The 15255-nt window shown below is 66.5% G+C and overlaps 1 protein-coding gene across 1 annotated transcript in view; it reads left to right on the forward strand.

Moving 5' to 3' along the window:
* The window catches only part of DHX16 (DEAH-box helicase 16), a 27066-nt gene that overhangs the window by 3168 nt on the left and 8643 nt on the right, over positions 1 to 15255 (forward strand). The window contains exons 5-14 of the mRNA XM_086870751.1: positions 385 to 639; positions 1985 to 2224; positions 4853 to 5041; positions 5768 to 5878; positions 8157 to 8272; positions 8917 to 9127; positions 10100 to 10198; positions 11111 to 11263; positions 12862 to 13002; positions 14229 to 14391. Coding sequence (XP_086726877.1) covers positions 385 to 639; positions 1985 to 2224; positions 4853 to 5041; positions 5768 to 5878; positions 8157 to 8272; positions 8917 to 9127; positions 10100 to 10198; positions 11111 to 11263; positions 12862 to 13002; positions 14229 to 14391 — 1678 coding nt within the window. The remainder of the gene's footprint in view (positions 1 to 384; positions 640 to 1984; positions 2225 to 4852; positions 5042 to 5767; positions 5879 to 8156; positions 8273 to 8916; positions 9128 to 10099; positions 10199 to 11110; positions 11264 to 12861; positions 13003 to 14228; positions 14392 to 15255) is intronic.

Consider the following 15255-nt stretch of genomic DNA (forward strand, 5'->3'; position numbering starts at 1 on the left):
CCCATTTCCCCCCATTTCCCCCCATTCTCCCCCCATTTTTCCCCATCTCCCCCATCTCCCCATTTCCCCCCCATTTCCCCTGTTTTCCCCCATTTCCCCTGTTTTCCCCCCCATTTCCCCCCCATTTTTCCCCATTTCCCCCCATTTCCCCCCATTTTTCCCCATTTCCCCCATTTTTCCCCATTTCCCCCCATTTCCCCCCATTTTTCCCCATTTTCCCCATTTCCCCCTATTTTTCCCCATTTCCCCCCCTGTTTTTTCCCATTTCCCCCCATTTCCCCCATTTCTCCCCATTTTTCCCCCCCGTCTCCCCCATTTCCCCACCATTTTCCCCCCCATTCCCCCCATTTCCCCCATCTCCCCCCATCTCCCGTTCCCCCGCAGGTCCCCGAGCTGCGGAAGCGCTCCCGCCGGGAGTACCTGGCCAAGCGCGAGCGGGAGAAGCTGGAGGAGCTGGAGCTGGAGATCGAGGACGAGGAGCGGCTGTTCGGGGAGGAGACGCTGAGCGCGGCCGAGCTGCGCCAGCTGCGCTACAAACGCAGCCTGCGCGACCTCGCGCGCGACTACAAACGCGCCGGGGAGAGGGAGCAGCTGGAGAGGAGCAGCAGATACCACATCCCCGAGGAGACGCGGGGCGGGGTCAGTAACCCTGTCCTGGGGTCAGTAACCCTGTCCTGGGGTCCCCAAAATCCTGTCCTGGGGTCAGAAATCCTGTCCTGGGGTCCTGAAATGGGGCTGGGGTCCTGATGTGGGGCCGGGGAGAGGGAGCAGCTGGAGAGGAGCAGCCGGTACCACATCCCCGAGGAGACGCGGGGCGGGGTCAGTAACCCTGTCCTGGGGTCACCAATCCTGTCCTGGGGTCAGTAACCCCTGTCCTGGGGTCCCCAAAATCCTGTCCTGGGGTCAGAAATCCTGTCCTGGGGTCCTGAAATGGGCTGGGGGCACCCAAATCCTGTCCTGGGGTCAGTAACCCTGTCCTGGGGTCACAAAATCCTGTCTGGGGTCACAAATCCTGTCCTGGGGTCAGAAATCCTGTCCTGGGGTCCTGAAATGGGGCTGGGGTCCTGAAATGGGGCTGGGGAGAGGGAGCAGCTGGAGAGGAGCAGCCGGTACCACATCCCCGAGGAGACGCGGGGCGGGGTCAGTAACCCTGTCCTGGGGTCAGTAACCCTGTCCTGGGGTCCTGAAATGGGGCTGGGGGCACCCAAATCCTGTCCTGGGGTCCCAAATCCTGTCCTGGGGTCCCAAAATCCTGTCCTGGGGTCACAAATCCTGTCCTGGGGTCCTGAAATGGGGCTGGGGTCACAAACCCTGTCCTGGGGTCCCCAAAATCCTGTCCTGGGGTCCTGAAATGGGGCTGGGGTCACAAACCCTGTCCTGGGGTCCCCAAAATCCTGTCCTGGGGTCACAAATCCTGTCCTGGGGTCCCAAAATGGGGCTGGGGGCCCCAAACCCTGTCCTGGGGTCCCCAATCCTGTCCTGGGGTCCTGAAATGGGGCTGGGGTCCTGAAATGGGGCTGGGGTCATCCCAAACCCTGCCCAGGACCCCTCTGTACCTCCCCAGCCCCCAGGACCCCTCCCCAGCCCCATAGCCCCCCATGGCTGCCCCCGAACCCCTCCAGGGACCCCCCAAACCCCTCCAGGACCCCCCCAGGATCCCCCAAACCCCCCCCGGATCCCCCAAACCCCCCCAGGACCCCCCCAGGACCCCCCAGGATCCCCCCAGGACCCCCCCATGATCCCCCAAACGCCCCCAAACCCCTCCAGGACCCCCCAGGATCCCCAGGACCCCCCCAGGATCCCCCCAGGATCCCCCAAACCCCCTCAGGACCCCCCCAAACCCCTCCAGGACTCCCCCAGGATCCCCCAAACCCCCCCAGGACCCCCCAGGACCCCTCCAGGACTCCCCCCATGGCTGCCCCCAAACCCCCCTCAGGACCCCCCAAACCCCCCCTAACCCCCCATTTCCCGCCCCCCCCCGCAGCGGCTGCCGGCGCAGGACGAGGCGCAGCAGCAGCAGCAGCTGCAGGAGGAGGCCGCAGCCCCCCGGGACGAGCAGCGGCGCTGGGAGGAGCAGCTGCTGGGGGCTGCAGCGCTGCGCTTCGGGGCGCGCGACGCCGCGCAGCGCCGGCCGCAGCCGCAGTACGAGCTGCTGCTGCAGGACGAGCACAGCGTGCAGTTTGTGAGCGCTGCCGCGCTGCCAGGGAGCCGGGAGCAGCAGGAGGTGGGACAGGAGGGGGATTTGGGGGGATTTGGGGGGTCCTGGGGGGGATTTGGGGGGTCCTGGGGGGGATTTGGGGGGTCCTGGGGGTGTTGGGGGGTTGCAGTACGAGCTGCTGCTGCAGGACGAGCACAGCGTGCAGTTCGTCAGCGCTGCACCGCTGCCAGGGAGCCGGGAGCAGCAGGAGGTGGGGGATTGGGGGGGATTTGGGGGATTTGGGGGGTCCTGGGGGGGATTTGGGGGGTCCTGGGGGGGATTTTGGGGGTCCTGGGGGTGTTTGGGGGGTCCTGGGGGGTGTTTAGGGGGTTGCAGTACGAGCTGCTGCTGCAGGACGAGCACAGCGTGCAGTTTGTGAGCGCTGCGCCGCTGCCAGGGAGCCGGGAGCTGCAGGAGGTGGGACAGGAGAGGGATTTGGGGGGATTTGGGGGGATTTGGGGGGTCCTGAGGGGGATTTGGGGGGTCCTGGGGGGTGTTTAGGGGGTTGCAGTACGAGCTGCTGCTGCAGGACGAGCACAGCGTGCAGTTTGTGAGCGCTGCACCGCTGCCAGGGAGCCGGGAGCAGCAGGAGGTGGGGGATTGGGGGGATTTGGGGGGATTTGGGGGGTCCTGGGGGGATTTGGGGGGTCCTGGGGGGGATTTGGGGGGTCCTGGGGTGTTTAGGGGGTTGCAGTACGAGCTGCTGCTGCAGGACGAGCACAGCGTGCAGTTCGTCAGCGCTGCACCGCTGCCAGGGAGCCGGGAGCAGCAGGAGGTGGGGGATTGGGGGTGTTTGGGGGGTCCTGAGGGGGATTTGGGGGGTCCTGGGGGTGTTTTGGGGGGTCCTGGGGGTGTTTGGGGGGTTGCAGTACGAGCTGCTGCTGCAGGACGAGCACAGCGTGCAGTTCGTGAGCGCTGCACCGCTGCCAGGGAGCCGGGAGCTGCAGGAGGTGGGGGATTGGGGGGGATTTGGGGGGTCCTGGGGGGTCCTGGGGGGATTTGGGGGGTCCTGGGGGGGATTTGGGGGGAATTTGGGTAAGTAAAAGGAAGATTTAGGCAAACTGGGGGGTTACGGGTGACACTGAGGTGACACTGATGACACTGGGGTGACAGTGATGGCGCTGGGGTGTCACTGATGGCACTGAGGGTGACACTGATGGCACTGAGGTGTCCCTGATGTCCCCAGGATGTCCCCGAGGCCGAGCTCCGCCAGCAGTGGGGACACTGGGGTGACACTGATGGCACTGAGGGTGACACTGAGGTGTCCCCGATGTCCCCAGGATGTCCCCGAGGCCGAGCTCCACCGGCAGTGGGGACACAGGGGGGTTACGGGTGACACTGGGGTGACACTGATGGCACTGAGGGTGACACTGAGGTGTCCCCGATGTCCCCAGGATGTCCCCGAGGCCGAGCTCCACCGGCAGTGGGGACACGGGGGGGTTACGGGTGACACTGGGGTGACACTGATGGCACTGAGGTGTCCCCAATGTCCCCAGGATGTCCCCGAGGCTGTCCCCCGAGGCTGAGCTCCGCCGGCAGTCCGTGCAGGAGAGCCGCCGCTCGCTGCCCATCTTCCCGTTCCGGCAGGAGCTGCTGGCACTGGGGACACGGGGGGTTACGGGTGACACTGGGGTGACACTGAGGGTGACACTGATGTCCCCAGGATGTCCCCGAGGCTGAGCTCCGCCGGCAGTGGGGACATGGGGGGGGTTACGGGTGACACTGGGGTGACACTGAGGGTGACACTGATGTCCCCAGGATGTCCCCGAGGCTGTCCCCGAGGCCGAGCTCCGCCGGCAGTCCGTGCAGGAGAGCCGCCGCTCGCTGCCCATCTTCCCGTTCCGGCAGGAGCTGCTGGCACTGGGGACACGGGGGGGTTACGGGTGACACTGGGGTGACACTGATGGCATTGAGGGTGACACTGAGGTGTCCCCGATGTCCCCAGGATGTCCCCGAGGCCGTCCCCGAGGCGGAACGCCGCCGGCAGTCCGTGCAGGAGAGCCGCCGCTCGCTGCCCATCTTCCCGTTCCGGCAGGAGCTGCTGGCACTGGGGACACGGGGGGGTTACGGGTGACACTGATGGCACTGGGGTGACACTGAGGTGACACTGATGTCCCCAGGATGTCCCCGAGGCTGTCCCCGAGGCCGAGCTCCGCCGGCAGTCCGTGCAGGAGAGCCGCCGCTCGCTGCCCATCTTCCCGTTCCGGCAGGAGCTGCTGGCACTGGGGACATGGGGGGTTTATGGGTGACACTGATGGCACTGAGGTGTCCCCAATGTCCCCAGGATGTCCCCGAGGCTGTCCCCGAGGCGGAGCTCCGCCGGCAGTCCGTGCAGGAGAGCCGCCGCTCGCTGCCCATCTTCCCGTTCCGGCAGGAGCTGCTGGCACTGGGGACACGGGGGGGTTACGGGTGACACTGATGGCACTGAGGGTGACACTGATGGCACTGAGGGTGACACTGATGTCCCCAGGATGTCCCCGAGGCTGTCCCCGAGGCGGAACGCCGCCGGCAGTCCGTGCAGGAGAGCCGCCGCTCGCTGCCCATCTTCCCGTTCCGGCAGGAGCTGCTGGCACTGGGGACACGGGGGGGTTACGGGTGACACTGACGGCACTGAGGGTGACACTGATGGCACTGAGGTGTCCCCGATGTCCCCAGGATGTCCCCGAGGCTGTCCCCGAGGCGGAACGCCGCCGGCAGTCCGTGCAGGAGAGCCGCCGCTCGCTGCCCATCTTCCCGTTCCGGCAGGAGCTGCTGGCGGCCGTGGCCCAGCACCAGATCCTCGTCATCGAGGGGGAAACGGGGTCGGGGAAAACCACCCAGATCCCCCAGTACCTGCACGAGGAGGTGGGGACGGACTGGGGGGACTGGGGGGGGACTGGGGGGGGACTGGGGGGGACTGGGATGGACTGGGGGGAGATTGGGGGGGGACTGGGAGGGACTGGGAGGGACTGGGGGGGACTGGGGGGGACTGGGAGGGACTGGGAGGGACTGGGGGGGACTGGGGGGGACTGGGAGGGACTGGGGGGGACTGGGAGGGAACTGGGATAGACTGGGATGGACTGGGAGGGGATTGGGAGGGATTGGGGGGGACTGGGGGGGGATTGGGGGGGGATTGGGAGGGACTGGGATGGGATTGGGGGGAACTGGGGGGGACTGGGAGGGTCTGAAGAGATTTGGGGTCCCGGGGATGCTCGGTTGTTGGTGGGGTCAGTTGTGGTCTGGGGGTCCCCGGCAGTCCCCGGGGTTCCCTGGGGGTCCCTGGGGGGGTCCTTGGGGTTCCTGGGAGTCCCCGGGGGTCCCTGGGGGCTCTCTGGGGGGGTCCCTGAGGGTCTCTGGGGGTCTCTGGGGGTCCCCGGGGGTCCCTGGGGGGGTCCCTGGGGGTCCCTGTGGGGGTTCCTGGGGGTCCCCAGGGGTCTCTGGGGGTCTCTGGGGGTCCCTGGGGGTCTCTGGGGGTCTCTGGGGGTCCCTGGGGGTCTCTGGGGGTCCCTGGGGGTCCCTGTGGGGGTCCCTGGGGGTTCCCGGGGGTCCCCAGGGGTCTCTGTCCCCCCCTGACCCCCCTGTGCCCCCCAGGGCTACACGAGGGGGGGGATGAAGATCGGGGTGACGCAGCCGCGGCGCGTGGCCGCCATGAGCGTGGCAGCCAGGGTGGCCGTGGAGATGGGGACAAAGCTGGGCAACGAGGTGACACTGGGGGGGGACACTGGGGACACTGGGGACACTGGGGGGACACTGGGGACACTGGGGGGACACTGGGGGGGCATTGGGTGACACTGGGGACACACTGGGGGGGGGCACGGGGGGGACACTGGGGGGCACTGGGGGGGCATTGGGTGACACTGGGGACACACTGGGGACACTGGGGACACTGGGGACACTGGGGGGACACTGGGGGGACACTGGGGACACTGGGGGGACACTGGGGGGGCATTGGGTGACACTGGGGACACACTGGGGGGGGGCACGGGGGGGACACTGGGGGGCACTGGGGGGGCACTGGGGGGGCATTGGGGACACTGGGGGGACACTGGGGGGACACTGGGGGGCACTGGGGACACTGGGGGGGCACGGGGGGGACACTGGGGGGCACTGGGGGGCACTGGGGACACTGGGGGGGCACGGGGGGACACTGGGGGGCACTGGGGACACTGGGGGGACACTGGGGGGACACTGGGGACACTGGGGGGGCAACGAGGTGACACTGGGGACACTGGGGACACTGGGGGGGCACGGGGGGACACTGGGGACACTGGGGGGGCACTGGGGGGGCATTGGGGACACTGGGGACACTGGGGGGGCACGGGGGGACACTGGGGACACTGGGGGGACACTGGGGACACACTGGGGACACTGGGGGGGCACTGGGGGGGCATTGGGGACACTGGGGACACTGGGGGGACACTGGGGTGACACTGGGGGGGGTTTGAGTGGTATTGGGGAGGTGACAGTGGCCCCAGGGAGGTGACACTGGCCCCAGGGGAGGTGACACTGACCCCAGGGGGGTGACACTGACCCCAGGGGAGGTGACACTGACCCCAGGGGGGTGACACCGGCCCAGGGGGGTGACACTGGCCCAGGGGAGGTGACAGTGACCCCAGGGGGGTGACACCCTGGGGAGGTGACACTGACCCCGGGGGAGGTGACACTGACCCCAGGGGGGTGACACTGACCCCAGGGGGGTGACACAGACCCCAGGGGGGTGACACCCTGGGGAGGTGACACTGACCCCGGGGGAGGTGACACTGACCCCAGGGGGGTGACACTGGCCCAGGGGAGGTGACACTGGCCCAGGGGAGGTGACAGTGACCCCAGGGGGGTGACACCCTGGGGAGGTGACACTGACCCCGGGGGAGGTGACACTGACCCCAGGGGGGTGACACTGGCCCCAGGGAGGTGACACTGACCCCGGGGAGGTGACAGTGACCCCAGGGGAGGTGACACTGACCCCGGGGGGGTGACACTGACCCCGGGGAGGTGACACTGGCCCAGGGGAGGTGACAGTGACCCAGGGGAGGTGACAGTGACCCCAGGGAGGTGACACTGGCCCAGGGGAGGTGACAGTGACCCCAGGGGAGGTGACACTGGCCCCAAGGGGAGGTGACACTGGCCCCAGGGGAGGTGACACTGGCCCCAGGGGAGGTGACACTGGCCCCAGGGGAGGTGACACTGACCCCAGGGGAGGTGACACTGGCCCCAGGGGGGTGACACTGGCCCAGGGGAGGTGACACTGGCCCCAGGGGGGTGACACTGGCCCCAGGGGAGGTGACAGTGACCCCAGGGGAGGTGACAGTGACCCCAGGGGAGGTGACACTGGCCCCAAGGGGAGGTGACACTGACCCAGGGGAGGTGACACTGGCCCAGGGGAGGTGACACTGGCCCCAGGGGAGGTGACACTGGCCCCAGGGGAGGTGACACTGGCCCCAGGGGGGTGACACTGACCCAGGGGAGGTGACACTGGCCCCAGGGGGGTGACACTGACCCAGGGGAGGTGACACTGGCCCCAAGGGGAGGTGACACTGACCCCAGGGGAGGTGACAGTGACCCCAGGAGGTGACACTGACCCCAGGGGAGGTGACACTGGCCCAGGGGAGGTGACACTGATCCAGGGGAGGTGACAGTGACCCCAGGGAGGTGACACTGGCCCAGGGGAGGTGACACTGATCCAGGGGAGGTGACAGTGACCCCAGGGGAGGTGACACTGGCCCCAGGGGAGGTGACAGTGACCCCAGGGGAGGTGACACTGGCCCCAGGGGAGGTGACACTGGCCCAGGGGAGGTGACACTGACCCCAGGGGGGTGACACTGGCCCCAGGGGAGGTGACACTGGCCCAGGGGAGGTGACAGTGACCCCAGGGGGGTGACACTGGCCCCAGGGGAGGTGACACTGGCCCCAGGAGGTGACACTGGCCCCAGGGAGGTGACACTGGCCCCAGGAGGTGACACTGGCCTGTCCCCCGCGGCAGGTCGGGTACAGCATCCGATTCGAGGACTGCACGTCGGAGCGCACGGTGCTCAAGTACATGACAGACGGGATGCTGCTGAGAGAGTTCCTGACAGAGCCTGACCTGGCCTCCTACAGGTGGGGACACACCTGGGGACATGGGGACACACCTGGGGACACCTGGGGACACACCTGGGGACACCTGGGGACACACCTGGGGACACCTGGGGACACACCTGGGGACACACCTGGGGACACCTGGGGACACCTGGGGACAGCTGGGCCACACCTGGGGACACCTGGGGACATTGGGGACACCTGGGGACACACCTGGGGACACCTGGGGACACCTGGGGACACACCTGGGGACACCTGGGGACAGCTGGGGACATGGGGACACACCTGGGGACAGCTGGGGACAGCTGGGGACATCCAGGGGACACCTAGGGACAGCGAGGGGACACCAGTGCCACCTAGGGGACACCGATAACACCCAGGGGACACCGAGGGGACACCAGGGGACACTCAGGGGACACTCAGGGGACCCTGGGGACACTCAGGGAACACTCAGGGGACACTCAGGGGGCACCCAGGGGACACTGGGGACACTCAGGAGACCCTGGGGACACTCAGGGGACCCTGGGGACACTCAGGGAACACTGAGGGGACACCGAGGGGACACCAAGGGACACTCAGGGGACCCTGGGGACACTCAGGGGACAGCCAGGGGACAGCCAGGGGACAGGCAGGTGCCACCGGCGCCACCCCCGCTGTCCCCGCAGCGTGATCATGGTGGACGAGGCGCACGAGCGCACGCTGCACACGGACGTGCTCTTCGGCCTCATCAAGGACATCGCGCGCTTCCGGCCGCGCCTGAAGGTGCTGGTGGCATCGGCCACGCTGGACACGGAGCGCTTCTCGGCCTTCTTCGAGCACGCGCCCGTCTTCAGGATCCCCGGGAGACGCTTCCCTGTGGACATCTACTACACCAAGGTGACACTGGGGACACTGGGGACACCTGGGGACACCTGGGGGGACATTGGGGACACATTGGGGACACATTGGGGACACCTGGGGGGGCATTGGGGACACCCTGGGGACACGGAGCGCTTCTCGGCCTTCTTCGAGCACGCGCCCGTCTTCAGGATCCCCGGGAGACGCTTCCCTGTGGACATCTACTACACCAAGGTGACACTGGGGACACTGGGGACACCTGGGGGGGCATTGGGGACACATTGGGGACACATTGGGGACACCCTGGGGACACGGAGCGCCTTCTCGGCCTTCTTCGAGCACGCGCCCGTCTTCAGGATCCCCGGGAGACGCTTCCCTGTGGACATCTACTACACCAAGGTGACACTGGGGACACTGGGGACACCTGGGGACACCTGGGGGGACATTGGGGACACATTGGGGACACATTGGGGACACCTGGGGGGGCATTGGGGACACCCTGGGGACACGGAGCGCTTCTCGGCCTTCTTCGAGCACGCGCCCGTCTTCAGGATCCCCGGGAGACGCTTCCCTGTGGACATCTACTACACCAAGGTGACACTGGGGACACTGGGGACACCTGGGGACACCTGGGGACACCTGGGGGGGCATTGGGGACATTGGGGACACCCTGGGGACACGGGACAAGGGGGATGCCTGGGGGTCTTTGGGGACAGCGGGTGCTGATGTCCCCTCTGTGTCCCCCCCGTGTCCTCCTTGTGTCCCCCCCGTTGTCCCCCCATGTCCCCCCGGTGTCCCCCCGTGTCCCCCCGTGTCCCCCCCGTGTCCCCCCGTGTCCCCCCGTGTCCCCCCGTGTCCCTCCTGTGTCCCCCCCATGTCCCCCCGTGTCCCCCCCGTGTCCCCCCCATGTCCCCCCGTGTCCCCTCATGTCCCCCCGTGTCCCCCCCATGTCCCCTGTGTGTCCCCCCGGTGTCCCCCCCATGTCCCCTGTGTGTCCCCCCGTGTCCCCAGGCCCCCGAGGCCGATTACCTGGAGGCCTGTGTGGTGTCGGTGCTGCAGATCCACGTCACCCAACCCCCCGGGGACATCCTGGTGTTCCTCACCGGCCAGGTCAGTGTCACCTGATGTCACCTGGTGTCACCTGATGTCACCTGGTGTCACCCGAGTGTCCCCCTGGCACCCCCTGCTGTCCCCATCCCCACCCATGTCCCCGTTCCCCTCACTCCTGTCCCCAACCCCGATTTCCTGCCACAAGTCTTTGTCCCTGGGGTGTCCCCAATGTCCCTGGGGTGTCCCTGGGGTGTCCCTGGGGTGTCCTCAATGTCCCTGGGGTGTCCCCAATGTCCCTGGGGTGTCCCTGGGGTGTCCCTGGGGTGTCCCCAATGTCCCTGGAGTGTCCCCAATGTCCCTGGGGTGTCCCCAATGTCCCTGGGGTGTCCCTGGGGTGTCCCTGGGGTGTCCCTGGGGTGTCCCCAATGTCCCTGGAGTGTCCCCAATGTCCCTGGGGTGTCACCAATGTCCCTGGGGTGTCCCTGGGGTGTCCCCAATGTCCCTGGAGTGTCCCCAATGTCCCTGGAGTGTCCCCAATGTCCCTGGGGTGTCCCCAATGTCCCTGGGGTGTCCCTGGGGTGTCCCCAATGTCCCCCCCAATGTCCTCAATGTCCCCAATCCCCCCCCAATGTCCCCAGGAGGAGATCGAGGCGCGCGTGGAGCCCCAATGTCCCCCATGTCCCCCATGTCCCCGATGTCCCCAATGTCCCCAGGAGGAGATCGAGGCGTGCGTGGAGCCCCAGTGTCTGTCCCCCATGTCCCCACAATGTCCCCCATGTCCCCGCTGTCCCCAATGTCCCCAGGAGGAGATCGAGGCGTGCGTGGAGCCCCAATGTCTGTCCCCAATGTCCCCACAATGTCCCCGATGTCCCCACAATGTCCCCAATGTCCCCAGGAGGAGATCGAGGCGTGCGTGGAGCCCCAATGTCCCCAATGTCCCCCCATGTCCCCCGCTGTCCCCAATGTCCCCAGGAGGAGATCGAGGCGTGCGTGGAGCTGCTGCAGGAGCGCTGTCGCCGCCTGGGCTCGCGGCTGCCGGAGCTGCTGGTGCTGCCCATCTACGCCAACCTCCCCTCGGAGCTGCAGGCGCGCATCTTCCAGCCCACGCCCCCCGGCGCCAGGAAGGTGCGCCGGCCCTTTAAGGGAGGGCGGGGCCTCGGGAGGAGGGGCGGGGTTTAGTGGGAAACAGGTGGAGTTATGTATTGGGGAGCAAGGAAGGTGCGCTGGCCCTTTAAGGGAGGGCGGGGCCTCGGGAGGAGGGGCGGGGCTTAGCGGCTACCAAGTGGGGTTATTTATTGGGGAGCAAGGAAGGTGCGCTGGCCCTTTAAGGGTGGGCGGGGCCTCGGGAGGTAGGTGGGGTTTAGTGGATAACAGGTGGAGTTTTATTGGGGGAGTGAGAAAGGTGCGCTGGCCCTTTAAGGTTGGGTGGGGCCTCAGGAGGTGGGCGGGGTTTATTGGATGACCGGTGGAGTTGTTTATTGGGTAGCCTGGAAGGTGCGCTGGCCCTTTAAGGGAGGGCGGAGCCTCAGGAGAGTGGGCGGGGTTAGTGGATAACAGGTGGAGTTTTATTGGGGAGCCAAAAAGGTGCGCTGGCCCTTTAAGACAGGGTGTGGCCTCATGGGGTGTGGCTGCTGAGGGTGTGGTCAGGTGGGCGGGGCTTATTTGGGTGTGGTCACAGTGGAGCTTTATTGGGCACGGCCTTCAGCGTGGGGCGTGATTGGATGGAGCTTCTGAGTGGGCGTGGCTTGTGCGGGTGTGCCTTAAATGGGGCGGAGCCTGTGTGGGTGTGTCCGGAAGGGGCCTGTGTGGGTGTGACTGGAAGGGGCGTGGCCTGTGTGGGTGTGTCCAGAAGGGGCCTGTGTGGGTGTGTTAAATGGGGCGTGGCCTGTGCGGGTGTGTCCGGGAGGGGCGTGGCCTGTGCAGGTGTGTCTGGGAGGGGCGTGGCCTGTGCAGGTGTGTTTGGGAGGGGCGTGGCCTGTGCAGGTGTGTTTGGGAGGGGCGTGGCCTGTGCAGGTGTGTTAAATGGGGCGTGGCCTGTGTGGGTGTGTCTGGGAGGGGCGTGGCCTGTGCAGGTGTGTTAAATGGGGCATGGCCTGTGCGGGTGTGTTAAATGGGGCGTGGCCTGTGCGGGTGTGTTAAATGGGGCATGGCCTGTGTGGGTGTGTCTGGAAGGGGCGTGGCCTGTGCGGGTGTGTTAAATGGGGCGTGGCCTGTGTGGGTGTGTTTGGAAGGGGCGTGGCCTGTGCGGGTGTGTTAAATGGGGCGTGGCCTGTGTGGGTGTGTTAAATGGGGCGTGGCCTGTGTGGGTGTGTTTGGAAGGGGCGTGGCCTGTGCGGGTGTGTTAAATGGGGTGTGGCCTGTGTGGGTGTGTTAAATGGGGCGTGGCCTGTGCAGGTGTGTTTGGAAGGGGCGTGGCCTGTGCAGGTGTGTTAAATGGGGCGTGGCCTGTGCGGGTGTGTCTGGAAGGGGCGTGGCCTGTGCGGGTGTGTTAAATGGGGCGTGGCCGGTGCGGGTGTGTTTGGGAGGGGCGTGGCCTGTGTGTGTGTGACTAGAAGGGGCGTGGCCTGTGCGGGTGTGTTAAATGGGGCGTGGCCTGTGCGGGTGTGTCCAGAAGGGGCGTGGCCTGTGCGGGTGTGTTAAATGGGGCGTGGCCTGTGCGGGTGTGTTAAATGGGGCGTGGCCTGTGCGGGTGGGCGGAGCCTCACTGTCCCCGCCCCCCCGAGGTGGTGGTGGCCACCAACATCGCGGAGACGTCGGTGACGATCGATGGCATCGTCTACGTGCTGGACCCCGGCTTCTGCAAACAGAAGAGCTACAGCGCCCGCACCGGCATGGAGTCACTGGTGGTGACACCCTGCTCCAGGGTAAGGGCACACCTGTGTCACCTGTGTCACCTGTGTGTCACCTGTGTGTCACCTCATTGTTACCTGTGTCACCCACTGTGAGCCCCCGCATCGGCATGGAGTCACTGGTGGTGACACCCTGCTCCAGGGTAAGGGCACACCTGTGTCACCTGTGTGTCACCTGTGTCACCTGTGTGTCACCTCATTGTTACCTGTGTCACCTGTGTCACCTGTGTCACCTGTGTGTCACCTGTGTGTCACCTGTGTCACCTGTGTCACCTGTGTCACCTGTGTCACCTGTGTGTCACCTCATTGTTACCTGTGTCACCCACTGTGAGCCCCCGCACCGGCATGGAGTCACTGGTGGTGACACCCTGCTCCAGGGTAAGGGCACACCTGTGTCACCTGTGTCACCTCCTGTGTGTCACCTGTGTGTCATCTGTGTCACCTGTGTCACCTGTGTCACCTGTGTGTCACCTCATTGTGTTACCTGTGTCACCCACTGTGAGCCCCCGCACCGGCATGGAGTCACTGGTGGTGACACCCTGCTCCAGGGTAAGGGCACACCTGTGTGTGTCACCTGTGTCACCTGTGTGTCACCTGTGTCACCTGTGTCACCTGTGTGTCACCTGTGTCACCTCCTGTGTCACCTGTGTGTCATCTGTGTCACCTGTGTGTCACCTGTGTCACCTGTGTGTCACCTCATTGTCACGTCACTGTCACACCCTCGGGTTCCCTTGAACTGCCCTGTCCCTTGTGTCCCAGCCAGGTGTCCCCAGGTGTCCCCAGGTGTCTCAGGTGTCCCAGGTGAGGTGTCCCAGGTGTCCCAGGTCAGGTGTCCCAGGTCAGGTGTCCCAGGTGTCCCCAGGTGTCCCCAGGTGTCCCCAGGTGTCCCCAGGTGTCCCAGGTCAGGTGTCCCAGGTGTCCCAGGTCAGGTGTCCCAGGTGTCCCTGGTGTCCCCGGTGTCCCCAGGTATCTCAGGTGTCCCCAGGTGTCCCAGGTGAGGTGTCCCAGGTGTCCCCAGGTGTCCCAGCTGTCCCAGGTGTCCCAGCTGTCCCAGGTGTCACAGGTGTCCCAGGTGTCCCAGGTGTCCCCAGGTGTCCCAGCTGTCCCAGGTGTCCCAGGTGTCCCAGGTGTCACAGGTGTCCCAGGTGTCCCAGGTGTCCCCAGGTGTCCCAGCTGTCCCAGGTGTCCCAGCTGTCCCAGGTGAGGTGTCCCAGGTGTCCCAGGTGTCCCCGTGTCCGCAGGCCTCAGCCAATCAGCGCGCAGGCCGCGCCGGCCGCGTGGCTCCCGGGAAATGTTTCCGTCTCTACACGGCCTGGGCGTTCCAGCACGAGCTGGAGGAGACGGCGGTGCCCGAGATCCAGAGAGCCGACCTGGGCTCACTGGTGCTGCTCCTCAAGAGCCTGGGTGAGCCTCTGGGGACACTGGGGACACTGGGGACACTGGGGTGACACTGGGGGGACACTGGGGACACTGGGGACACTGGGGACACTGGAGACGGTGGTGCCCGAGATCCAGAGAGCCGACCTGGGGTCACTGGTGCTGCTCCTCAAGAGCCTGGGTGAGCCTCTGGGGACACTGGGGACACTGGGGGGACACTGGGGACACTGGGGACACTGGGGTGACACTGGGGTGACACTGGGGGGACACTGGGGTGACACTGGGGTGACACTGGAGACGGCGGTGCCCGAGATCCAGAGAGCCGACCTGGGCTCACTGGTGCTGCTCCTCAAGAGCCTGGGTGAGCCTCTGGGGACACTGGGGTGACACTGGGGACACTGGGGTGACACTGGGGTGACACTGGGGACACTGGGGACACTGGGGTGACACTGGGGACACTGGGGTGACACTGGAGACGGCGGTGCCCGAGATCCAGAGAGCCGACCTGGGCTCACTGGTGCTGCTCCTCAAGAGCCTGGGTGAGCCTCTGGGGACACTGGGGACACTGGGGTGACACTGGGGACACTGGGGTGACACTGGGGGGACACTGGGGTGACACTGGGGGGACACTGGGGACACTGGGGACACTGGGGTGACACTGGGGACACTGGGGACACTGGGGACACTGGGGGGACACTGGGGTGACACTGGGGTGACACTGGGGACACTGGGGACACTGGGGTGACACTGGGGACACTGGGGACACTGGGGACACTGGGGGGACACTGGGGTGACACTGGGGTGACACTGGGGACACTGGGGACACTGGGGGGACACTGGGGTGACACTGGGGTGACACTGGGGGGACACTGGGGGGACACTGGGGGGACA

This window comes from Cyanistes caeruleus, chromosome 33 (genome assembly GCF_971803275.1).
Source record: "Cyanistes caeruleus chromosome 33, bCyaCae1.hap1.1, whole genome shotgun sequence".
NCBI classification, from domain to species: Eukaryota; Metazoa; Chordata; class Aves; order Passeriformes; family Paridae; genus Cyanistes; species Cyanistes caeruleus.